This window comes from Quercus lobata, chromosome 5 (genome assembly GCF_001633185.2).
Source record: "Quercus lobata isolate SW786 chromosome 5, ValleyOak3.0 Primary Assembly, whole genome shotgun sequence".
Taxonomy (NCBI): Eukaryota; Viridiplantae; Streptophyta; class Magnoliopsida; order Fagales; family Fagaceae; genus Quercus; species Quercus lobata.
In genome coordinates this window covers 55,674,369-55,702,086 of record NC_044908.1, presented here as the reverse complement: position 1 = coordinate 55,702,086, position 27,718 = coordinate 55,674,369, and the positions used below count along the sequence as shown (strand labels likewise).

At 33.7% G+C, this 27,718-nt stretch overlaps 2 protein-coding genes and 1 long non-coding RNA gene across 3 annotated transcripts; 1 reads left to right on the top strand and 2 right to left on the bottom strand.

Annotated features, from left to right (window-relative positions):
* The first annotated feature begins 133 nt into the window (after positions 1-133).
* On the top strand, positions 134-10,757 carry LOC115991796 (50S ribosomal protein HLP, mitochondrial-like). Its single transcript, XM_031115723.1, has 4 exons — positions 134-221; positions 366-418; positions 7,656-7,744; positions 10,230-10,757. Exons 2-4 carry the CDS (start codon positions 385-387, stop codon positions 10,602-10,604), a joined length of 498 nt encoding a protein of 165 aa, XP_030971583.1. The 5' UTR covers positions 134-221; positions 366-384; the 3' UTR covers positions 10,605-10,757.
* Positions 10,758-15,223: 4,466 nt separating this feature from the next.
* Positions 15,224-16,756, bottom strand: LOC115992387. The gene is made up of 2 exons (XR_004092499.1): positions 16,382-16,756; positions 15,224-15,321 (listed from the first exon to the last, which is right to left on the bottom strand). It is a non-coding gene; the product is annotated as an uncharacterized LOC115992387 (long non-coding RNA).
* Positions 16,757-20,127: 3,371 nt separating this feature from the next.
* Positions 20,128-25,232, bottom strand: LOC115992385 (probable inositol transporter 2). Its single transcript, XM_031116570.1, has 6 exons — positions 24,944-25,232; positions 24,768-24,838; positions 22,218-22,553; positions 21,790-21,897; positions 21,089-21,691; positions 20,128-20,949 (listed from the first exon to the last, which is right to left on the bottom strand). Exons 1-6 carry the CDS (start codon positions 25,074-25,076, stop codon positions 20,464-20,466), a joined length of 1,737 nt encoding a protein of 578 aa, XP_030972430.1. The 5' UTR covers positions 25,077-25,232; the 3' UTR covers positions 20,128-20,463.
* Positions 25,233-27,718: the final 2,486 nt, after the last annotated feature.

Sequence of the window (27,718 nt, the reverse complement as noted above, 5' to 3'; positions counted from 1 at the left end):
TTTAGTCACATAATTAATTTAAGGAATTATATAATATAATTTGTTTAAATAATATACATTTTCCTTAAACAAAGCACAAAAATACACGTGCTCATTAATTAGATTGCAGATAAGCCCTCGTTTAGGGTTTTAAACATTATTATTAACTGTCTCTACCTTTCCCAGTTCCCTTTGCCACCACCACTCTCCTCAACCTCGTGCTCTTCAGAGTTCAGTCTCGGGTTAGTGCTCTCTCTAGCATTGTCGTTTTCCTTTTCCTCATCCATTTGGGTTTTCAAAGAACAATAAGGCTCGCCATTTTTGTTTGAGAAAGAAAGGCACAGTTTATGGGGTTTTTGATTTCCATACAATTTGTATATTTGCAGGGCAGAGATAAATCCAGAGATGGCTGCAAGTCTCGCTTCCAAATGGTCTCGTGGTATGTCAATGTGATCTTTATTACCCTCTTTTTTTCAAGTGCTCTATTCAGTTTAAACAGTGACATTGGTGGATGATAGTACTTAAATATGAGGTTTTTGTTCCTTGATTTGAAATGATGATTGTAATTACATAAATGTTCATTCAAATGTGTTAAACCTCTTTTCCCTTTTCTGGGTATTAATTTTTTTATTTATTTATAATTTTTGGAAAGTAGGAAGAACTGGTTGTTAAAGATTCTGGCTGTTTCAGTAGTGATGACATTGCATGATAGTTGCTTTTGGAATGTGTAAAATGAGTTTGATCAGCTGGGTTAATGGGATGCTGAATCTTGACATTGTTAAATCTCTCTATCATGTTGTTGGGTTCTTCTTGAGTGTGGTTTGTGTCATTCAAGCTTTGTTTCAATGGAATTTGTTTGAGCACAAACCAATTTTTTCCCACTCGAGGTGATACAAAGTCGCTCAAGAGGATGAATATTTGACTTTGTGCTAGAGAGGATATGGACTTTTATGTGAAATGCACAAGTTAACAATGAGAACAAGCATTAAAGCCTAGATTATGATGCAGGAATTAGGATTGATGTTTAGGGGTTTTAGGTTAGAAAATATGGATCTTGATGGCTGTTTGAGGCCAAAACGGGGGATAAAACAAAAAACAAGGTAAATAAAACACTAGGCAATCACACCTAGGTCTTTATAAGCAATCACACCTAGGTAGGAGAAGGCAATCACACCCTTGAAGCTTAAAATAAGCTGCTGAATTTTATTAATCAATCACTATATATATTATTGACTACAATAAAGCCTTTATATAGAGACTATTGTTAAACCCTTTCCTAGAAGGACTAGGATTCTAAATAATCTATTCCTAGAATGACTAGGAATACTAATAACCAAAAAATGACTTAATAACTTCTAAACCTAATAGGAAAAAGACTCAAAACATAAAATAAGACTCATGGGTCTCTAGGATGGATACGGATTAGGTACAATATATCAGTGCATTGGACACGATACGATATAGACACACGTCTAAAACTGTGCACTGGACAGAAGCTTAACCCCTCTAGGACAGCCCATTCCAGAAAATCTTAAAATTACCAGACTACCCCAATTTTTAAAACTTAATACTAAGACTCAATAATAACCAAAATAACTTATGAAAGATGTCAAGAAAGTCCCAAATTAAAACTAGACCACAAATCTTGAATCTTGTCATATTTAATCATGTCTTTCCTTGAACCCTTTCTTGCCAATGCCTAAGTTACAAAGCCTGCTCAAAGTGTAATGATGCACTTTCAATAATCAAGATACAAAAAATTTACAAGGATAGAGTTCTCACAAGCCTACAAGCCTACATATAATTCTGATACAGTGAGATATGATTCTCTGGATTTGTATGTTTGAGTGTGCGTGTCTTGTGTGAGAACATCATACTTATACTTGAGGCTTTAGCAGTTAATCTTGTCCTCATTGCCATGTGTCATGTTTTCATTAGCTTTTAATCCCTAGATCCTAGGTGAAAGCACTCTAATAACTATGTTGAGGTAACTGCCTTCTCATGTGGTACTCATATGAAGTATCTTGGTCTTCCGGCGGTTGTTGGGAGAAATAAAAGGGCGAGCCTCAATTTCATCAAAGAGAGAGTTTGGAATAAGCTTCAAGGTTGGAAGGAAAAACTCCTTTCTCAAGCGGGTAGGCAGGTGCTCCTAAAAGCGGTAGTTCAAGCTATACCCACCTTTGCGATGGGTTGCTTCAAACTCCCATCCGGACTTCTAAACAATATTGAGATGATGATTAGGAAATTTTGGTGGGGTCAACAGGGAAACCAACGTAAGATTCATTGGAAGAATTGGGAAACTTTGTGCAAACTAAAGGCATTAGGAGGTATGGGCTTCAAGGATTTGGAAAATTTTAATGAGGCTATGCTCGCAAAGCAAGTGTGGAGGCTATTAGTAGATCACTCTTCCCTCTTTTATCGGGTTTTTAGTGCCAAGTACTTCCCAAGTGGGTCAATTTTCGATGAAAGGTAGTTTCAAGGTCGTATGCATGGCAAAGCATTGTCAAGGCTAGTAAGCTTGTCCAATCAGGCTTGCTATGGCGAGTGGGGAATGGCACAAAGATCAATATCTACAATGATAGGTGGCTGCCTGGGGAGGCTTCGGCTTGTGTGGTTTCACCAAAAATTGAGGAGGCGAAAAATTGGGTAGTTGCAAATCTGCTAGAGCTGGAGGGAGGAGGTTGGAATGAGCAGCTTGTGGATGACCTCTTTCTGCCCTTTGAAGCTCAAAGAATTAAGAGCATTCCTTTGTGTTACGGACCAAGATGACTGCTTATCATGGCCAAGGTGCAGGTCAGGGTCATACTCAGTCAAAACAGGTTACCAGCTGCTGTGCGAAAAGGAAATGAGCTCACAGCCTTCTAGCTCCGACTCTGATGGGGTAAGAAGTTTTTGGAAATTCATCTGGCACTTGAAGGTTCCTAACAAGGTGAAGGTGTTCACTTGGCGGGCTTGCTCAAGAGCGCTTCCAACAAAGGAAAATCTGAAAAAAAGGAAAGTGGTAGATTCCTCCGTGTGTGATCAGTGTGGATATTTGAATGAAGATGAGGTCCATGCCATTTGGGACTGTGTGTAGGTCCATGAGGTGTGGGAGTATTCCTGTGCTGATGTGAGGAATAAGTACCGGTCTGTGAAGAATATGTGGGACCTCGTAAGTATTATGAAGGCTGAAGGTAAAAATATGGAGGTGTTTGTGATGTTGGTTGGCTTATTTGGATGCGGAGAAACAAGTTGCGCTCAAATGAAGCTACTCAGCCATGTTCGAAAATCGGTCAGTTAGCCTCATCCCTGTTGGCTGAGTTTCAGCAAGGAAAACAGGGGCGGGTTGCAGAGAAGCAAGTTGGCCTGGTGCGATGGCAGCCTCCGGCAGAGAACTCCATTAAAGCTAACTATGATGGGGCGGTATTCGGGGAGGAGCAGGCAGCCGGTATCAGAGTGGTGCTACGCGACAGTGAAGGGCAGGTGCTGGCGGCTTTGTCAGAAAAGGTTAGGCTGCCAGCAACAGTTGAGGCCCTTGAGATGATGGCGACACGAAGATCAGCTCTGTTTGCAAGGGAACTTGGTTTTAGCTGGGTTTGTTTTGAAGGGGATGCGGAGTTAGTGGTGCAATGCTTGCAGTCGGGGTCGGCATCAAACGCATTGACAGGCCACTTAGTAAAAGACTTTATGTCTATAAGGGGGTATTTTCAGTCCTCCTCTATCATCCATGTAAGGCGGCAGGGCAATCATGTAGCCCATGCGCTAGCTAGGGATGCTAGGTTTTCTTTTCCTTTAAGAGTTTGGATGGAGGAAGTGCCTCTAAATATTTTCAGCTTTGTTGTAAAAGATTTGCAGTAATTATGTTAATTTCTCCCTTCCTGAGTAGGGAGGTTTCTAAAAAAAAAAAAAAAAAAAAAAAAAAATGTTGTACTCATATTCGCTTTACATATAAATCTGCTTAAGATGATAGTCTTTGCTCGAGGTAACTAGCACTGACTAATTTTCAACGACTTGGAAAACTTATGAAATCAGTTAATAACTTGGAAAACTTATTTAAAATAACATAATATTTTCCACATTGTGTACTAATATTTGGCCTAACGCATGCCCCCACATGTGGTTGGTGTATTCCTAGGCCAATCATCTTTGGGTCACTTTGCCAATTCCTATCAGTTTCAGGTCTTCGTTCCAGTCTTACTTTTCTACAACCCAAACACTAAATTTCACTTTCCTCTTTTTTACCAACTTGACAATTTCAATGGCTTGTGTCAAACAAGCTGCTTCTAACCCAGAACAAATTCCTTCCTTGAGCAATCCTGCTTCGAGTGAACCCATTAAGGATTGCAATGTGGCTGCTCAGATCATGAAAACCATTTCTGCTGACCAGAAAGTTTTCACCCCCTATGTCTTGCTTCTTGAAATTAGGGGGAAGGTTCTTCCTCATTCTTGAGCTTTGACACTTCAAGCTATGGTCTTGGGGTAGCGATTCTAGGCGAATTTCCAGGGGATTTGGTTGACCATTTCCTTTGTTTTACTGTTGCCTATCAATCTTGAGGTATTTCTTGGGAGTGATTGGAATGGTAGCGTCAAGCTCAAGACTTGGACTCCAGAAGTGAAGGTGTGGGCTTTGGGTGACTTGAATGGACACACAGCTGAGAAACAAATGGACTCGCCTTGGTATTCGCAAGGCCATTTTACTCTCGAAGTATGATCCCCAAGTTAATCCAGTGTTGCTCTCATCGTTAGTTCTGTTTTAGTCCCCTGTGACCAATTTTTTCCACTTTTCTGAAGGTTTCATGAGTCATGACACTCACTATCAAAGATGTCTTTGCCCTGACGTGCCTTCCTTCTTATGGTATGTCTGCACACTTAACTTCTTTTAAGTTTTCGCATTCATTCACCTGCCCAAAAGAAGCAATTGCACTTTTATTTGAACTTATTTGTTGCAAAATAAGTTCATGGCTTGGGCTTCATTTTGTACAATGAAGAGCGTTCGTGTTACCTCCTGTGGCTCTGTAGATCCTTGTTCAAAATTACTTCGAGGAGGCTTATTTCTTCCTATGTGCCAATTGCTTGAGCTCTAGCACAAGGAATTTGAGTAGACATGGGCCCTATGTTTTTGGCTGATGTTTACAGAGCTATGGTATTGGCTTGTGCTTCTCCATGTAATACCCTAGGGGGTCATTTATGGTTTGTTCAGTTTTGTGCATAAACCTATTTCCAATAACTTGCGCCTGTCCTGAGGCCTTTCTCCAAAGATGAGTCCAACTCTTATGGACAGCATTGGTCTGAAGCCAGATATGACGAGCTCTAGGACATTCCATCATTCAAACAGTGGTTTGATAATTCTTCAAATATGGTAGAACCCACAATATTGTAGACTTTAAGCCTTTCAATGAAATGAAATTTAGGCTCTTGGAATTTAAGACGCTATCTTCTATGGCAGATGATGATAAGACTCGAGCCATATATGCCGACATTCTCCAAACATGAGACTTGTTTTTGGCTTGAGTACTTTTCTAGAGATACATAACCCTTCTCTTGTTGCACGCCAACTAGGCTTTGAGCAACTAGTATCTTTTCCCGGAGTCTATACTGAAAATAACCCATGGCACCCAAGAAAAAGCTTGAGGAAAGAAGAGATCACTTCTTTTGTGAAGAAGAGTAAAGATTTGGCAAAGAAGTTCATTTTTCACTGTTTTACACATTGCTCGTGCACTTCTACCAAGTTTCAAGATTGATGGGATGAATATATGGCAGCTAGGAATGATATAGACTCAATGGTTGAATCTCTTAAAACCCTTTGCCCAACTTTTCTTTTTGATAATGCACCAGATATTAAGTAAATTTTATTATTCAATGTTTACTATATATTTTCTAGGCTTTATTAAAATACCAAACTTTTATATATCAGCCAATCCTTCAAATGTCACTGGCAAAAGCAAATGGGTCAAGTATAAAGCTGGGAAGGTTGAGAGTTTTGAAGTAAGTAGCTCTGACCCTTTAGATCAAATGATTGAGGAAGCATATATTTCTGTTTCTCGTAAGATAAATCCGGGTTATTTAGAATCTATGGCCATATTATTTCTGCTTCAGGTGAAATAATTAAACGTGTGCAGAGAGTTAATTCAAGGGCCAAACTTCAACAAACCTCGAGCTCCTCAAGGCCTGGTTTCTCAACTTAAATCTGTCAAAGAGAGACCTGAACTCCAAGGGAAAAGGAAGGTTATAGTTGCCTCTGATGTGGTAGAGGAAGAATCTCCTGAGCCTCCTTTGGCCACAAAAAATCTAGATCAACCTCTATCCAAATCAGAGAACCATCTGACCAGGCTCAAGCAATTAGTGAAGATATTCCTGAGGCTATCCCATCACAAGTTCAACAACCAATGTGCTGGTAGATAGCTTGCTCAAATAGAAAGGAGATCCAAGCTCAGGGAGGATGAATTTAAACTTAGAGGAGAAGTTGAGGCAGCAAAGCAAGAAGTGGAGGAACGGGCTCGAGACCTTGCTGCTGCTAAAGCCTAGAAACAATGGCTTCTTGATCAACTCAAAGCCCTACAGGATACCCATGGGGACCAGGTTGGTCCTGGCGTTTTTAAATTCCTTGAAAAATCAGAGATTGAAGAAGAAGAAGAAGAAGAAGAAGAAGAAGAAAAAGAGGAGGAGGAGGAGGAAGAGGACAGTGAGTAGGCTGCCCGACCCGGTCCCCTCCATATCGCTCCATATGGATATGATATTATTTCTAAGTGGGTTGGGTGGGTTCAACTATTGAAGTGGCGGGTGGGGTTGGGCGGTGGGTTGAGTTTTTTTTAAACCACCTAGACCTTGTCCAACCCGCCTCTATGTATATAGTTATCTCTTGTGAGTTTATATCTCATATCATTTTTTTTTATTAACTCCATGATTTATACATGTTAATAGTTTTTATTTTTGTTGAAGTCCTACAATGGTTTATAGGATTTAGAGGAATTACTTTTTAAATTTATTCGCAAGCCTACTTGTGTACAAGCCTACAAATATTTCTGATACAATGAGAGATGATTCTTTGGGATTTTTATGTGTGAGTGTGTTTGTCTTGCGTGAAAACATCTTTCGCTATTTATACTTGAGACTTTGATAGTTAATCTTGTCATCATTACCATGTGTCACGTTTTCATTAGCCTTTAATCCCACGATCCCAGTTGAAAGCACTTTGATAACTGCCTCGAGGTAACTACCTTCTCATGTGGTACTCACGTACTCTTTCCATAAACCACTCAAAATGACAGTTTTCGCTTGAGGTAACTACCACCAACTAATTTCCAATGATGTGATGCCACTTGTCATTCCCTTAGGGCTTCAGTCCATTGTTAATCACTTATTAACATGGCAAACTTATTTAAAATAAATTAATATTTACCACATCTTGTACTAATACGTGTACTATTGATAAAATTAAATATTTGGCCTAGTAGAATTGACAAAGCTTAAGTTTGTTCCTTGGACTAAAATAATTGAATCTGAACTTAATCATGCCTAATTGAACTTGCTTCTCCCTCGTTCTGCCATGATGACCATGATAGTTGATTATAATGAGCTGCAATTACTTATTGGTTCCTAATATTTCCCAACATTTCCTTGTTAATTTATTTTCTTGACTTTGGGGGTTTTTTATTTATTTATTATTATTTTAAACTGTTTGGCTCACTGCATATTAGTGGGCCGTTCATTTTTGGGGGGCCTTGACCACAAATTGTCTGGTTTTCTGAGCACATCACATGAGGCATGCAGCAATTCCTTCTCTCAGGTCAGTGTCTTCTTCTGTTATTGTTGTTTTTTATTTTGTAAGATTGTAGTTGAGATATTTGAAGATTTTTCACTATTAGTGACTTTTTGGTTCAAATGGCTCTTCCAGCCTTTGTAAGAACTAGCCATGGTCCTGCGTGACGTGCAGATAATGCTTTAAGCTGTTATGTGAAAAACTTATATAAAATATCCAAAATATTTTAAAGTAATAACATGAAATAATGTTGCAATAACATAAAGAGATTTTTGTTAAATTAATGATGTAATACAAAATTAAGGGGATGGAGAATTAAACTATAGAGAAAAAGTTACATAAATTAGAAATTAGTTATTATGTGGTGTAATATCTTTTCAAAAAAAAATGTAGTGTAATAAGTTGATTGTTTGTTTAATCATTTATTTTTTTGCTGAAATTTTTAATCATAATTTTTGTTTCTACATTGGCTTGGATTTAGCATAAAAAATTTGTAATTACTTGTAAATGTTTATTTATTATTTATTTTTTTGAGAAAAATGTAAATGTTTAGTTGGCTTATGGAAATATAATCTAAAATTTATGATGTCATGTTTATGTTATTGAAGTATGATAGTGGTAAGTTAAACACTTAATGAAAATTGTGATATCCTATTAATAGAATTTTATTATAATCCAAATATGTAAAGAAGTTGAGGAGTAAAGCTAAATGAAAAATTACTCTTACAAAGCGCCACATGATAGAATCGCATGGTCTCTCACGTAATGTTTTTTCTTTCTTATATATATATTTTTAAAAGCCATATAAAATTCTTATATATATAATTAGTGCATACTTATAGATAATTAATGTATTTTCACTTCATTGACACATTTAGGCTCCGTTTGGGAGTTCATAAGGGAAGGGAATAGAATGGAATGAAATAATCATAAGGGAATAGAAAGGAACGGAATGGAATGGAATGTATTTAAGCAAGAGAAAGGAATGGAAAAGAATGAAATGGAATTAAGTAACCTTGATTGGATACTTTAAAATAAAGGAATGAAAATGAATGGAATGTAAATAATCTTGTTTGGGAGCAACATGGAGGAAATGGAATGGATTCATTTTATAACAATATTACTATTAAACCCCTATTTTAAAATAAATAATTGAATATACAGAGGTATTTTGGGAGTTTTAGTAAAAAAATCATTGAATCTAATTCCATTCCATCCCATTCCTCCCAATTTGAGGGGGAATGAAAATTTGAGATTTTAAGGCAATAGTGAGGAATGAGTGTTCCCTCCTACTCATTCCATTCCATTCCCTTCCACTTAAACTCCCAAATAAGGGAATGAGTTTTCCATTCCCTCCATCAAAACTTCCAAACAAGGGGAAGGGAAGAATATTATAAAATTATTCTTTTTATTCTTTTCCATTCTATTCCATTCCCTTCTCCCAAATGAGGCCTATGAATTAAAAGTTTTACATAAATGTAAACTTTGATAAGGTGGAAGCCTAAATGAGAGAAGCTTAACAAATGTGCCACTTAGCAGAACCTTATGCTCTCCCACATGAGGTCTCTGCTTTTATATATATATTGATGATGGAGTGTTAGATGATATCTCTAGTTCAAGTCTTATGGAGTGCATAAGTTACTAACAAATTGAAAAATAATTGTTTTAAGATTTTGATTTGCTTCCTGTGCAATATTCTTTGAAATTTTTTATTAGTTGGGTGTCCAAAATTTAAAGCTATTCTTGTTATATTGCAAAGTAAGAGATAAATTGAAGTGGAGCTTTTGATAGGCTGGGATGGAGTAACTTTCTTGCTGTTGCTAATCTTAATGGTTTGGAAGAGGCATTATTACCTTGTTGACTTCAATAAATTTTTGGTTTTTTAGACCGTCATTTTTTTTTTGAAATTTTTCCATCAAATATATATGAGGAATCAAACCTTTTGACAGTCGAAAAATATGCTCTTAGAATTGTAAATAGGACAAGCATGTTTACTCCTCTTTAGAGAAATAATTTTCTTCTTCCGAATCATAGTGGAATTCCTACCTAGATTCCTTGAATTCAATGTAAAATTATGACAGGGCTAGAGAACATAAATTCACAAAGCTTCTAGTAATAGCTAGGTAATGCAGGGTCATATCTGAATGTCTGCTGTGTGTGTGTTTTTGTGTGTGTATGTTTTTTATTTATTATACCTGACCTATTTACCATGTACAACTTATTTTTAAGAGAATATAGAATTTAGGTTAGTTATCAAGTTGACTTGTTTAGAGACCAATTAGCATCATTCTATGCCTTGAAAGGAAGAATTGCTTTAATCATCTCCCTTAAAATGCTGGAAGGAAGCTATTATACGTTTTGTTTCAAAGAACAAAGGCTCATAACACCTTATTGTGGAGCAATTCATATGATCTTGACAAAGGGTTTAGAAGTCCATTTTGCTCAGATCTATTGTTGGAGGTCCATTGTTCTTACCTTAATCAACTTAATCTTTCTCTTTGCAATTTTACAGCAACGAAGGACTTTCATTCAGATGAGGACTGTTCTCAAAGTTGTGGACAACTCGGGGGCAAAAAAGGTGATGTGCATACAAGCTTTGAACGGGAAGAAAGGTGCAAGATTGGGAGATACAATAGTTGCATCAGTCAAGGAAGCCCATCCAAATGGAAAAGTCAAGAAAGGAAAGGTTGTGTATGGTGTGGTTGTGCGTGCTGCCATGCAACGCGGTCGTTGCGATTGTAGTGAGGTGAAGTTTGATGATAATGTTGTGGTACTTGTTGACAAGCAAGGCCAGCCTATTGGCACCAGAGTTTTTGGGCCTGTCCCTCATGAGTTGAGGAAGAAAAAGCATGTCAAGATTCTTACTTCGGCCAAGCATATTGCATGAAGAATCGAGTACACTGGACTCCCAAGTGCAGGATTGTTAACATAGGCATAGTTTTGATAAATCTAGCATATTCTTTTGGTTGGACTCTTGAAATTTGCCTAAATTTATCTGCAATTATTAATGAGAAGAAAGGCTGATTTTGCATCCCATCAACTTTGGATAGTGAGTTAATATCCAAGAGACATATTCTTGTGTAGTGTATCATAAACAATCAATAATGGCTGATTTTGCATCCCATCAAAATGTGATTTTCAACTACTTTAGGCTACTACTCTCTCAACTGATGACTAATTGTCAAAATATCTGCAGATCTTGAAAGGCAGATGTTTGGTTCTTCAATGGGTACAAATACAATGCTGGAACATCATGAAAATCACTTTTTTTTTCTCGGTTTTTTGTTTTGTTTGTTTTTTTTCCCTGCCTCCTTTAAATATAAGGACAGCTTGAAATTTAACTGCTGTGTTGCAGCAGAAACATTTGTTTTTGCCAAACTTGAAGATGTGTAATCTTCCATTCCTCAATCTGGTTAATCTTCCATTTCTTGAAACTTTGGTATTACAGGCAACCAATGTCAATGACGCCTTCAAAGACGTTTTGAACTCTACTCTAAGAGCCTACCTATTATTAATTGGATCAAGAAGTCCCATTGTTGTAAGGAACTGCCAAGATACCAATGTGTGTACATTTGTACTTCGAGGTGCCAAAATGTTATCCAAAGTACAATACATATTCTCCATATGTTATACTGTACCATCATTTTTCTGCCATTAGCCAGTCCCCAGTAGAGAAGTAGTGAGGGAGCAATAGAATAAAACAACTAGGTAAAACAAAATGAATATGACTTGAAGGACCCTAGGATTCACAAGCTAGCAGGTGCTGGATTATTTTTATTAAAACCAAACTAAAATTCATTGCAATTTGTTGCAAGATGCTTCACGATATGTCACTTGAGAACATATTCAAAAGTTCCTACACAGTTCTTATTTTAACAAATGTTTGATCAAATTTCCCACTACCTGTGAGATTAAAATTTGTACGGTGCTCATACTGAAATCTTTTTGTTCATGGAAGGAGAATTGAAAGGGCTACCAAAACCGTTCAAATTTGAGAAAATGTGACCAGGGATGAGAACTAGTACTCTTGTCTTGTGGTTGAAAATACTTGGGGTTCATACCTTGGAGGCTCTCCCATTTTTATGGCGGGAAAGAAGATCAAAGAAACAAAGGAGTTGAACAAATGGAATAGAGAATGGTTTGGCAATGTACAATCGAGGATTAGAGAAATGAGAGCAGCTTTGGAAAAATATCCAAACCCAGCAACCTTCAGAACATAATGTGGACTGTTTTCGTGTATACATAGCTAGATTGTTGGACTGTGTTTATCATCAGAATTTTATATGTTGTGACATTGCAAATTGTACCGTACAGATTTTTTGGTTTAATGTGATTAGACTTAAATGTATGCCAAATTGGACTTTCAAAGACCTGAAATTCCTGAAAACATAGGGGAGATTGTGAAGTCTACTATTTCTAAAGAAATTACCAACTCACATTGGATTCAATAGTGAATATCATAGTGGTTTTTATGAAATATCTTTTTTGTTTTTTGTTTTTTTGTTTTTTGAAAAACCACTTGTATAGTTGTATTTCTTTATCACTATGTTTATGTAAAACATATAAAATATGTGCATGGTTGTAGGTTTTTCATTTATTTTATGTTACACATTTTATAACTTAAATCTTGTTTACTTTTTTTTTTTTCTTTGGTAGTTTTTCTAAAACTCTCTCTCTCAAGTCTGAAAGCTCTTCCTTTAAACTATTGTTCTTAGTTCAACATGTAATGTTGTAAGGGTAAAATTCCCAAGTCAAACAACGGGCCTTGGGCCCTATACAGAGTCCAACTACGACCAAAGGGAAAATGGGCCGCCAAAGCAACTGTCAACCCAACCCTAATAAGCCCAAACTTATTTAAAGGAGACGTCCGAGGAGGAGTGTCTCCTCGGAAGCGCCAAATATGAGCCCAACATGCATCCTATCCATAATAAGGAGTCATTCCAAACAAATATTGGTTATAAGGATGAGAATAAGTTACGTCGGGAGTTGGCGTAAAAGACACCCTTTACGCCCGCCAATCCTAAAACGACATGTCAGCAAAAACATTTAGACTCAATACACTTTATTACACGCAATTATAACCCAATTAAAACCCCAAATATTCCTCAAACACGTTCAAAGCTTCTTCTCTGAATGGAAAACCAAAGGCAGACTCTCCTCCTCGTCCTCACACCGGAGCTCCATTTCGCCACAGTCATCACCGGAGTTCAAACCAATCTGATTGTGGTTCTTCAATTTTTTTTCCAAGCTAGTCTGGGTTCTTATGAATTGTGTTTCAGTTCCAAATCATGATTTTTGTGGGCTTCCTTTTTAAGTTATGAAACTTTTTTTTTTGAGGTTTCCTATGTATTTGGATCCCCAGTATTGCTCTGCCGTTTCTCTTTTGAAAGGATTCATTTAATTAGTTGAATTGTTCTTTTTGTTAATATTACATACATACCATTCATTTTCCTATAATATGTAACATGGGAAATGGGATTTTTTTACTCTCTTTTATGTCTTAAAAATGTGAGATGAGATTTACTTAAACCAGATTATGCCTTTGTATGGAAACCAAGAACAACAAGATTCAGTTATATCTTCTTTTGTGTGGCTGCGCTTTTTCTAATCGGCTTTCTATATTAGCTATGAATGAGCTACCCTATTCTCTCCCTAACGAAGCTTTTGTTTTAATTTCAATTGGCGATGTGGAGTCAGTGTCATAGGTCCCAAATTGTTTTGATCAAGATATGGCCAATCCAATAATTTGGAAAGTTTGTTCTTTTGTTCTTCCCTAATAGGCTTTTTATTCATGACAAAATGAAAAACTGATTTGAAATGGCCAAGTTGTGAATTTCTGAGGTCCATTAGTTAGCCATATAGGTTGATTAAGTGTATTAAGTACTGTATGAATTCTTATCATGCATCCAAATGGGAAGTTTTAGTTTTGAAGGTACTTATAAACAAAAAAGTTTTAGTTTTGAAGGCAGGTGACCTACCCTGCAGTTGTCATCCTGGATAATATATAATTATGTTATCTCATGTTCATACTAATAATATCTTTATGTGTCATAATGTTTTTAGCTCTAAACTCTATTTTTTGGGTGAACTATTTAGTCATAAACCTGCATTCGTTATACTAAGTAGCATTGAAATTTACATGAGAATGAATGACTAAAAGGAAGCACTGATTAAAACAGAGTTTCTAATGCTCTTTTTTGGGTTTTTTTTTTTTTGGGGAAGGGTGGGAAGTTTGGTAGTTGTGCCCTTTGCATTACATAGCCAACAGAGTTTTTGTTAATGGTTAGAACGAGTGTTCTCAAGATGTATATGACTTTTCATTCTTCTTTTTATTTTTTTATTTTTAATTTTTAAATGACTTCTCAAGATTCAAGTGGGTTTATAAGTGTTTTTATTGTCTGAATTTTTTTTGCTAATGTTACTGCAACTTATTCTGTTTTTCTTTTTTTCCCAGCTATGATACAGACAGATGGTTTTGAATATTTAAAGGAAAACTGCCCTACTATCTTGATTGAAATCTTGGAGTATGTGGCTAGAGTTAGTGAACACTTTGTCATCCAACACCAGCATGGAAATGAAGCCTAAAAATCCTGTATTTTGGAGAACTGAATCAGCAAAAGTCACTTCCTAGATTTGGTTTTCTATTTATATAGATATGGAGGGGATAAAACCCTCAAATGAGGAAATTATATACTTTTAACTTTCTGTAGTTCTTGCTCTTTTCACAGCAAAACCTTGTATTTTGGAGAACAACTGAATTTATAAATCATGCAAATGGTATGTTGCAAGTGGCAATTGGCTTATTACAGAAGTTGTGTAAATAATACCTATACCTTTGGCATCACAATCTAATCTTCTAGAGATCTTTCTAGTGGCAATTATTTCTCTATTGAATCTTATTGAATCTTAAGATGTCACTAAGATAGACTTCCACTAATTAGAATGTTAATTTGTTGAAGGAATCACCTAGTTTACAAGAAGGTGAATAGAACTTGAAAATTTTATCAACACATCTCAAATTTTTTTTAATAATTTCTTCCATTTTATATAAAACCTGACACAATTCAATATTTAAAGGAACTTGAGATTGTTAAATACTTAACACAACAATTGAAAGTTTTTAATTCCATTATTTAATCTGAAATAAAACCTATCACACAGGTTTGGAAACATATTAGGAAAAAAAAAAAGTCTCAATTCTGTTTAAAGGTCTCTAATTCAAAATACATTCATTTGAAATAAAACCTGTCATGATATATTCTTCAAAAAGAGGATCATAGGATTGGAAATACATTTAAAATAAAGCCTGTCATGGTTCGGTATACAAAAGATGATCATAGGATTGGAAATACATTTAAGTAAAACCTATCACAATTCTTTCTAAAAGTTACTAATTAACAATACATTCATATCAAAGTTTCTGGAAGTTTTAATGATTCAGTTGTTCCTTCAAAATACAGGATGTTTAGGCTTCATATCCACATCGGCATAGGATGACAGATTGTTCACCAACTCTAGCCATATACTCCAAGAATTCAGTCAAGCCAGTAGGGAAGTTTTCTTTTAAGTATTCAAAACCATCTATCTGCAATTCTGCATCACAACTGGGAAAAAAGAAAAATAATCAGAGCTGGGGAAAAAATTGAGAATAAGCTGCAGCCAACATTAGCTGAAAAATCTAGACAATAAAAACACTAAGTCTTGAGAAGTCAATACAAAACGAAGGGTACAACTACACAACAAAGCAATAGAAATATCAAACCTCATGGTGAACATTAAGTCATAATGCTTGCTGTCATCTATCTAGTCTGATTTTTTTTTTTTTTTTAATCAATCCTAGTTTGAAATTCTCACCAACAGATCTGGAACATCTATAAAGATTACCATTTTTAAAAAAAAAAAGTAAACTCTGTCCAAGTGGTATCAAGTATGTCATTAGCATCTGCCAATGTACTTCAAATTCTGTTATGACTTCAGCTTGTAAAAATCGTAATTTTTTTATTAGCATATCTTTTGACTGAATTGAAATTTGAGCACAATGGGATTGACCATAAGTTTATTGCTTTGAAATTAAACAAGAATTAGCAATTGGTTAATTTCTTTAATTTTTTTCCACCTCATAGGGAAAATTAGTAACATCATTTTAATCCTTATGCACTTCTATTATATACAACCCTCACTCTAATTGCTTCTTAAAAATACTACTCCAAACAAAAGTCTATAAGTTCTCTTTGAATTTTCTAAATTAGTAGTATAAATATGGACGTAATTATTTAAATTTTTTTATAAAAAATAGAGAGAAGTCCTGAATCTTATTCTCATCATTCTAGTTCTTGTTCTTTTAATGTGAAAAATCCTATTCTCCTTCATATCACTAAAGAACCACAATCAGATGGGATTGAACCTACCACTTAAGATTTAAGAATCCAATCAAAACCTACTTAAGATTTATAATTTTTTCTGAAAACATGAAGAAAAATTGACCACATTCATATTCAATCCATCTCCCTACCATTGAACCTACCACTTAAGATTTAAGAATCTAATAAGAAAAACAGAAAAACCCATACCAAATCAAGTGATTGACGTCCAAAAAAAAACCAATCCCATTGATATTTCGAAATTAAAAATAGGGGAAAACCACCAAATCATGAGAAAACAAACCTTGAGATTGTGACACTAGACTAACGGCGGATTCGGCATCTTTTTCAAGCTCTAAAAATAACTCTGGTGATCCGTTGTGGGGAGGAGGAGGAGAGTCTGCCCTTGGTTTGCCGTTTGAAGAAGAAGCTTTGAACGTGTTTGAGGAACATTTGGGGTTTTAATTGGGTTATAATGGCATGTAATAAGGTGTATTGAGTTTAAATGTTTTGGCTGATGTGTCGCTTCAGGATTGGCTAATTGGCTGGCGTAAAAGACACCTTTTACGCCAGCTCCGAACCAAACTTATTCTCTATAAGGATAAGCCTCACAAAGCAGGGAGAAGAACAAAAGTATAGGATGTCCAGGGAGAGACCACAACTGCCGCATTAAATACAAGGAAGCTACTTTTCTAGCCGCATTAATGTGGAGAAGACAGGCGAACAGTGTTACATTGGTCAATGCAACTCACAGAAAGATAAGGTGGATGTCCGATGGGACAGGCACTCAAGTGAAGGTCCAGATGATTAATAAGTGTAAGGCTCTTATCAATTTAAGGAGGCTATATAAGGGAAGGAAATCCCCATGAAGAAGGGATCGGAAAATTTAGAGGGAAAAAAGAGAGAGAGAGAGATTAAAGAATTCTGTAGTCTTTAATCAGAGTAAGAGGTGTTCTCATACGTCTCCTCGGACCGGTATCCTGTGGACATAAATGAGATATTCTTATGATTCAGACTGTTGCATGGCATACAATTAACTAACGTTCACTTCGTTCAGCCCTAGTTCTGTAACCCGTTCTCTACAAATTCATTGTCTAGGGTCCTTTAGGCCAGAACCACTTACTTGCTGGGCCTGGGCCCCAAAAACCGCCCCTACAAATGTCTTCTTAACTTTTTCTTTTTTTATTTTTTTCAAAGAAGAAAATCCATCTTTATATTAATTAAGAAGTTGGTAAATCAGCATTAACAGAATTACCTTGTCTTAATGTCTTCTTACATGAATATTGTACTTATATTACAACATTAAACAAAAGAAAATTTAATATAATCATTTACTTTGGCAAAATTTGTACCATCAAATTGTAAACTTCATAGTTATTATATACCTTTTATTTTCCCTTTTAAACATATCTATTTTAACATAATTGAACATTGCAAAAAATAAAAATAAAAAACTTTAAGTATTTTCATGTATTCAAGGCCTTTTATTTGTAATGTTTTGTTCTATGAAAATAATTTTTAAATTTTGCTTTATACATTGACAACCAAACAAACTTTAGTTCTTAAATCTTTGTTTAAGAACTAAATGACATTGGATTTCAATGTTTAAGACAACCAAACAAACTTTAGTATTTCAATGTTTTTAGGACAATGTCATTTACATGATCCTGGTTCTTTTCACATCTACCTATTAAGTATAACCTCATAAAGCTCATCAACAATAAAATTAAATTAAAAAAAAAAAAAAAAACTCTGGCATAAAGCATGTGAAGAATTTAATATTATTTAATTTACCGTAAATAAGTTAGGAGAGTCATATATTTAAAATTTCTACCACTTTTTTTAAATCCCTAAAACTAAAATTTATATAGAAAATTTCTGAATATATAAGCATTAACAATTTAACATGTAGAAATGATTTATAAGCTTGTTTCAAAAGTTCATGGAATCATCTTAAGCAAATCCTTCCTCATTCTGATTTTGAAATATAAGTGCCTAACTCTCAAGGAGAATCACGCTTAATGTTCTAGTGGCATCCAAACATTAAAATACAAAGAAAGAATTGGTAAAATCTACTATAAGTAAAAGCAAATGGTTGAGAAGAATAAGATTTTCTTGCAAAATCGTAAACTAAAAATGAGTTCTGATTCAAAGTGCTTCTCCTTAGTAATTGAGTGCATTATGTAATTTTATATTGGGGATTAATGATGAATCAAAAGTCTTGTAATTTAATTGGTTGACATCTTCTGATATTTTTAAGAGATCTAAGATTTGAATATGAAATATCTCCTCTCAAACCATTAATGTGTTATATATATATATATATATATATATGAAATGAGTTCAAGTTACACCTGGTGTAACTCTACAAGAGTTAAACATTTTTTAAGTTATAGATTTCCAAAAAATCTAACGATTAAAAAAGAAACACAATTTTTTCAACTCATCATTAAATATTTACCTAATTAATAGCATCTTTATTAACTCTCTCCTAATTAATTACTTCTTGTCTCTCTTTTTCTCTCTCTTTATTTCACTGTAATTCATTTTTCCTCTATCACTTTCCTCGTCCACTTTCACAAAATGTTCAAGAAAAAACATTAACACCAGGAGCAGCAATTATAAGCATCAGATAATTACTACCATATCATCAATTTGATTGTAATTTTAATCTCTTTTATTCTTCTTGAATGAGAGAGTAAGTCTTAAGAACTACCACAAACTATGGCTTTGGAGGGGCACCAACACTCTCTGAACCAGTAATCTTCGTTAGATCTATTTGCCCATTAAAACTAATCCACTTTACAAACTGAAACTCAGGAACAACAACACAATTACAATTAATTTTCTATTACTTTTCTAATTCAAAGTTTGTTTTCAAATTTTCTCTTCCATTTTTTTCTTCTTTGGGTTTCAAGAGTTATGGGTGTCAAATATTACCTAGCGGAAAAAAGAAAAAAGAAGCTCTAGATGAAACTACATTGAGATAAAAAAAATTTTAAAAAAAAAGTAAGGTGGGGAAGACAATAGGTCCAATCTGAAAGTGGCGCAAGAGAATAGAGAGAGGAACAAAGAATTAGAAAGAAAAAGGAAAACAAAGAAAGACATTGCAGACTTGTACAAGGAAAGAAAGAGTAGTAGTGGTAGTCTGGTAGAAGAAGATGTAGGGTGAAAGAGTATTGTAAATATATGCCCAAAAAAGAATATATATATATATATATATATATATAAATAATGTTTTAAACAATAAGTACAGAAAGAGAAACAAAGCTACTATTAATTAAGTGAATAATGTGTAAATTAATTAGCATTTAATGCTATTTTTTTGACTATTAGATCTTTTGGAAATCTATGACTTAAAAAGGGTGTAACTTTTGTAGAGTTATATTGGGTGTAACTTGAACCTATCTCTATATGTATATATATATGGGTCTGGCTTGTATCCAGTGAAAGTTTTCATTGGACATGTGTCCACTCTTGGACACATGTCCAAATCTTGCCGTGTCCAGTGAAAATTTTCACTGGACACAAGCCTTGCCCTATATATTTATATATAATTTTATAATTTTATATCCTAGAATATAATAACATTATATACTAAAATTTATTAGATTGCAAATGTCTAAAAAGTTAATATGAAATACAACATGTAATTCTTGGCTTGCCCTAGTAGCAAAGAATAGGTCTATATATTTATTTCAGTTACGTAAAGATATGATCTACTTTAGGTATTCAATGCAATAGGAGCTTGTTTTGGCGCAAACGTTATCAACACAAGAATTTTAAGTGTGGGTATATAGATGCAAATCGGGACAAAATTTAGGTACAATATCTTAGATATTGTTTCTTAGGTTCTCTATTTAAGATTTAGCCATGTGATGTGACTATTTAACTAAAAAAATACATTTCCATCGTATGAGAAAAAATTTCACATGACAAAATTTTAAGAGGAGAACATGAAGAAGAACATCTAAATATTGTACTTAAGTCTTGCCCATACAATAAATAACTAATATAACATGAGGAAGTATTTTGGGTGGACAGAGGTCCATTGGTTTTGTTGGGTGTGTCATTCATAAGCAGTAGACAATAGCTAAATAGTATGCACAAGGAAACTTCTTTATTCTATATACAAGATGAAATTTCGACCCCATACAACACTTTGGCCAATGAAAAGTAAAATTATAGATATCCTTCTTCCAACACACTGCAATTTTTTTTTTTTTTTTTGGAGAGAGAAACACACTACAATTGACCAAAGTAATTTACGGTATTTCAGTGTACCATTAGAAACTATAATGACCAATTTCCCGGTTTAGCAAAAATAAAAATATTGGCCAATTACCAGGATTCCCTACTCAAAGCTCAACAAAATAGAACTTCTTTTCAGGGAATTTCGATATTCTTCTCCGAATTATCAGAGCGTTTCTTCCAAAACTTTAAGTGAATAGCTCTATTCTCCAGCATCTTCTCTATCTCCTCAATTGGTAGGCCCTTTGTTTCTGGGACACAAATCAAAACAAAGACTACGCCTATAACAGCAATGACCCCAAACATGAGGAAAGTCCAGGGAGTCCCAATAGCTTTTGTTAATGATAAGAAGGACTGGGATACAACAAGGTTTGAGCTCCAGTTTACTGTGGCAGCAATTCCACCACAAATGCCTCTATACCTTAGTGGATAGATCTCGGAGTTGACAAGCCATGGGACACTTCCCATTCCAGGAGAGAAAAATATGATGTAAAGAGCCAACCCACAAAGTGCAAGCCATCCAGTTTTGCTTGGACATCCCCTAGTGTACCAAAGCCTATCATCTCCCTGGCAGATGTCTTTCAGTGTGTCATTTGAGATCACACACTCCCCTGGCAATAACTGTAAGATGGATAACAATGCCAAAGTTAAGTGAGAATAAATAAAATGAAAAAAGTGAACCATAAAGAGGTAGTAGCACTGTTATTTAGAATTTGAGAAAATACTTTCTAGAGGGATACACAATGAAATTTACATCTACCTTATCAGTGGCTGAGGCACAGAACCCACATGTTGGAGATGAAGCTGCCAAACAATCCATACAATGCCAACTATTAGCATTTGCAGCCGAACTATAATCTGGGCAGGTGTAATCTTGGAGATTAGAGGTTATAGTCGGTGTCACTTCTGGTGAATGTGTTGTGGTATGGTAAAAGATTCCACATAGAACCGCAAGTGCAATTACCACACCAGACAAACTGACAATAGCAAGTTTCCTTCTCCCAGTCCGGTCAATCAAGTAGATGCTCACGATGGAGCCCGCAGCATTGAGGCCAGAAGTGACGAGTGAGAGGAGGAGTGCAGTTTGATTAGATGCAATTCCAGCCAACTGAATTATGGTGGGGCTATAGTACATGACTGTGTTTATGCCCACAAACTGCTGGAAGATCTGAAGACCAACTCCTGCAATTAGTCCTCTTCTTACTGTTTTGGTTCTCCATAGTTCTTTATAGGTTATCTTTCCAGCAGATCCTGTTTCCTTAATCTCTGCTTCTACAGAGTCATGTAGATCTTGCATCTCTGTTTCCAACTGATGGGCTGGGTATATTTTCGCCAGTAAAGCTTTTGCCTCTTCTACTCTACCCTGTTAATTCAAAAGACGTGCTTAACAATCTTTGATTCGAACAAAGCATATATTCGATTATATAAGACTATGAAACAACTAGTTTATGAGAGAGGAACCTTGCGGTATAGCCAACGGGGTGACTCTGGAAGATACATCATCAGGACAAACTGCACCACAGCAGGAACTGCTGCAACTCCAAGCATCCAGCGCCATGTTCCTGGAGCCTATACAGAAAAACACGCAAGTTAACATCTTTTTCAGCTGCCTAGAGTACAAGCATTACAATATATGAAAATGAAAAACTGATTGTAGAGTGCAAAATAACTGTTGAAATAGCAAAATTATACTGTTTTGTTAACACAATTACAATAACAAAGGAAAAGTTCAGTATAATTAGTAGCCCAAATTTTTATGCGTCTCCAAATAGAACAACTACCACTAGTGTTTTGAAATGCTATATTGAACTCAATGCAAGTTGGTGAAATGTGAATGAGTATCCAAGCACTCCTAAACTTTAAAATTACAACTACATTTGCTTGCTTACCTCGGTAAAGGCCAAGTTGATAAGGTAGGAAAGGAACTGGCCCCCGGTTATAAGAAATGAATTGGTACTAACGAGGGCGCCGCGTATTTTGGCTGGGGAAGTTTCAGAAATGTACAAAGGGGATGTCATTGATGCCATTCCAACGCCAAATCCAACAAAAATACGTCCAACAATTAGAAGAGGTGGGCCATTGGCAGCAGCCATGATCACAGCTCCAATAAAGAACGAAACGTCTCCTATGAGAAGTGCAGGTTTCCTTCCATAGCGATCATTCAACCATCCACCAATAGCAGCTCCAACAATTGCACCTGCAAGTGCCATGCTCACTATAGTTTCCTATACACATGTATTGTCACCAAACACAGTTAATAACTTAAAATACATTTTAGTTTCACAAATTAGTAATAATATGGATTTTTAATTTTGAACCTGTTAAGTACACACAAATAAATAAATAACTAATCGATAACTCATACAATGATGCAATGCTGCACCAGAAAACTTAACAAAATATGATTTTTTTTTCTTCCCTTTTTAACAATTTTTTTTGTCAAAATATGAAATTCAATAATTAAGGTAATTAATTAATATTAGCGTAGTTCTTTTAAAAAAAAAATTTATATAGAACTAGTATAGTTATTTATTATGATTACATTTGTATATGGAACTATATATTCTAATGTTTAAATAAGATATGATTTGATAAAATTTTAAAGGAGGGTTTAAATATGGAATATAATTTATATCTAATTAAAAAAATATAATAAAATAATGACGTGTAAAATATTGAAACCTCAAAAACTTACATGGCATATTATTATGATGTTAGCAAAAAGTTTTTTTTTTTTAGAAACAAAGTTCGTGTTCTGTTTTATATATATTTTTAGATAACTATATATTAGTATATTACTACAAATCCCCTAACCCGCCACCCCCAATATATATACACACCATGATTTGAGATTAAATTTCTTGGTTCGAATCAATAAAGATTATATAAAAGAAAAAAGCAACTTTGAATTTTTTTAAACATTTTAATAGGAATTATTAGATGGGAATAGTTAATGGAAGGGTATTGGTTAAGGAAATATTTTTAGAAAATTTTTATAAGAAAAAAAAAGTAATTAATATTTTTGATAACTTTTTATATTTCTCCTAAAAGTTGTATCAGAATTTTCTTAAAATAATTCATTAACAAATGTTTTAGAAACATTCATTAACCAAACCCTTATCACATCATTGAATCTTGTGAATTCACTTCTGTCCCTTGTTTAATAAGGTTGGAGATGCCACAGAGTCCAAAATCATTGTGAGTAAATTTAAGGTTTTTAGAATTCAGAAAAAAAATTTAAATTGAAATTAGTCAAATTTTAACAGAATACTGCAGATTAATTAGTAAATATTGGTTATTAAAAAAATGTATTATTGTGTAAAAATTGAATGACTAATTTTATAGATTCATGGATAGAAATTAAGCCGAATGGACCTTCACAGTTGTGAAGGGCCTGTGAAAGCCCATAAAAAATAAAGCTGAGCTGACCCAAATATTCTAGGTCCAATTTCTTCTTGTTTTATTAGAAAAGCAAGAGTCTTGTTTGATTAAGTGAAGTCAAGACTAAAAGTGTCATGCTCAATAATGTTTTGACACTTGTCAACATACTGACCACATAACAAACGACGCTTGTCAAACTAACACTAGTTTATTCTTTTTTTAGATATATACAATAAAATTTTCTATTTTAATTTGTGGCGATCCGTTGATCGGTTTTAGGGTAGGTGGAATTTAATCCTTAAATCTCTTATATTGTTACCTAGATCTTTTTTTTTTTTTTTTTTTTTTTTTTTTTTTTTTTTTTTTTATCTATGGATTCTTATCCATAATAAAGAACAAAAAAAATAAAAAAATAAAAAAAAAGTAATTGAACGAAAAAGACTTATCTAAAAAAGAAGGAAAAAAGATTTGCTTGGGACTTTTTTTTTTTTTTTTTTTTGAGAATCATTTGCTTGGGACTTGAATAGAGACTTCTCCAATTTTAATGTTACCCAAAAAAAACACAGACTTCTCCAATTTTTTTATATATTTAATAATGACTAAATTTTGGTCACACGCCTCGAACACGACAAGTAAGGAAAAAAGCATTAGTCCAAACAACATTTCAAACATCCATGAAAATTATTATATTGGGTGTTTTTTATATTTTAAAAAAAAAGATTTCTTAATTTTTTTTTATCCACTTTTTTTAGTTTTTTTTCACGAATTCAGGTTTACATATGTGCCAAATTAAGAATGGAAAAGTTAGAAAAAAACGTAAGTTCTACATCAATAATAATAATAATGAACTTGTTAAGGGTAATTTAGCCATTGTAAAGGTAAATAAATAAATAAATATTTATTATATGTATATATATTAGGAAAAACAAATAGGAACATTTATTTATCATATATGAGAGGCTTTTAGAAACTGAATAAAATTAACAAGGAGAAGATGAAGACATATTCAAAGACATGCATAGATTATGTGATATATATTTGGTAGTAGATAAAATCACCTGCAGGTAGGTCTTTCGATCCACCTCGTCGAAATCATCTCTAATGTAAAGAAGAGCTCCTGATATCACTCCTACACACCAAAAAAAAAAAAAAAAATCATGTTTAGAATATACACAAACACATACATAGATACCCAAAAAGAGAGAGAGAAAGAGAGAATTATATTTATATATACCAGTGTCATAGCCGAAGAGAAGGCCACCAATCCCAGCAGAGAGAGCTAAGCGAAGAATATAAGGGTTTTTCCATGTTAGAGCAAAGCATTCTTTAAAAGCTGATGTATCGGCCGTAGCTATCCCTCCTTCCATTTTCCCTTCTTCCTCTTCTTCTTCCTTGTGATGACTGTCTTTTTAAGAAAGACGCAGTATTCTTTTTCTCATAGAAAAGAAAAAGAACCAGAAAGATATAAGGAAAAAAAAACAGAGTTAAACTAGAAGAGAGAGAGACACTGTGTGTATGAAAAGAGGTGAGGCTCGTGTCTTTAAATATAACATGAGAGCTGGATTGAGGTACGTGCGTATTTTGTTTTGTGTTGTGCCATGTGTGAGAGGGAGAGAGAGAGAGATTGATTCGGAAAATGAAAAGGGTTTAGAAGGCAAAAGAATTGGATGACGATGATTTTCAAATATTGGAGACGATAATATTCAAAATTGGATAAGAAAGAACCAAATAATACTTGGCACTAATCCAAACCAAATTTTTTAAAAAAAAATTACTAATATTAGCAAAAATTAAAAATTAAAAATTACTACTAATATTAGCAAAAACAAAGAAAATTGATGATGATGATTTTCAAATATTGGATAAGATTATATTCAGAATTGGATAAGGGCTATTAAAAGAACCAATTAATACTTGACACTAATCCAAACCAATTTTTTTTTTAAAAAAATTACTAATATTAGCAAAAACAGAAAATTTAAAGATTACTACTAATATTAGCAAAAACAGAAAAGAAAGAAATTTATTACATTATTTATATAAAGTAATAAAAAAGAAAAAAGAAGAAAAAACAGAAAAGATTGTTTGGCAAAAGTCAAGACTACCAACTATGGAGTATGTTTTAGACTTGTAGAAGCACATGGTTACGCACGGGAGGTGATGATAGCGATTCTATATAAATGAGGTTTAGTTTATTTTTAGTATTTTTTAACTGAATTTTTTTTATTTTAACAAGAAATTGTTACATCACTCACTAATTAAATAAAATGTAGAGATTAAAACATACTACCACTTATCATTATGTATTTAAAATAAAAGAAAATATTCAATTAAAAAAGTATTAGATCTAAGTCAAACCCATATAAATAGCATTAGCCAATCACTCCCCAATTATCTAGCGCATGTGAGGACTTTACAAGTACAGATTTCTCTATCCTTGATGATGTCATAAAGTTCCAAGTTTTTATTTTATGTGGATTTTGCTAATGTGTGTCTTAAGGGCACACATTAAGCTATCTAATTTTGGAAACATTTTTTCAGGAATTGAAAAAACTGTCAATACTTTTTCAATTTTCAAGAAAATGTTTCTAAAAATGGATAGCTTAATATGTGGGGCACACATTAACTGGACCCATTTTATTTTATGGAATTCAATCATTCATTCATTCATGGAATCTTCTAAGCCATTCCTAAAAGATTATAAACAAAAATAAAATTAAAATTAATTCTTTTTTGAGACAGCGTGTATTAGTATTTTTAGCGAAAATGTTTTTTAGAAAGTGAGCTATTTTTAAAAAAAATATATTTTTAATAAAATTATCTTATTTTTCTATGTTTAATAGCAATTTTAAATAAGTTGATAAATAATTTCTAATTTCACTTATTTAGTTTGTTGAGAGATAGATTTGTTTTACAAAAAAATTTAATGGAAAACAATCTCTTAAAATAAGCCATATTTTTTGTTTCTGTTGATTAAAAATAGTTTTCCTTTAATTTATTTTTTCTGATGCTACCAAACACAAAAAAAACACGGAAAACTATCTTTATATCAAAACAAAGTTTGGCTTATCTCTAGTGTTTTTTTAATTGGAATTAGTTAAAAAAGTACTAGAGATAAGCCAAATTCATAAAAAAACGGAGCTATAACATATAGTACATTTTCCCTAACCTTCTAATAAATAAAAAGAAAAGAGAAAAAAGAAAGTATATTATTCATAAAATAGCATATATATATATATATATATATATATAAGACTATATACATTAAGACAAAATAGTAATCCTTCTCAAAAATAAAAAAAGACAGAACAGTAATAACATGTGAGAGAAACCAAAAAATAAAAAAAATTAGGGGTGGGAGAAGAAAAGAAAAGATAGAAAACATAATTTCATGTGCTGAATTAGGTCACTAGACCAATCACTTGACTAACAATTATTTTTCTTTTTCTTTTTCTTTTTTCATACCAAATTTTGACAGTTTAAAATACTATATATTTTTGCTAAGAGCCTTGTCATTTCATTGGTTGAGGCATTTTTTATATTTATGGAGAAAACATTCTCAAAGTTTCGTATCCTCGTTTTCCTATTATAACTATCAAACTATATATGTCTTTGAGTGTAATATGTGTGACATTCCTTGATTAATTAAAGTGTGCTATTTTCCATGACTGTTTGGGCATAAGTTTTTAGATATTTAGTGTAGTCCATAGGGAGTATTGTATGTGATTTAGGTATGAGAATGAGATTCACATAGAGAAAATCTAAATCATAAGTTCCTTGTAAACTCATTACCCCTAATTTGTGGTCGGTGATGAAATAAAGCAATTTATCTGCAAAGACCGTAACATGTCAATTATGATGATCTATCTTGATCATGCAAGTGGAGACTTTTTATTGATATATTAGTATGTCTTAAGTGTTTGAGACATACTAAAATGGACCACTATGAGATTTTTGCGTTCTACCAACTATTGTTACTTGAACCAATAATCTCACAATAATTGCTGGT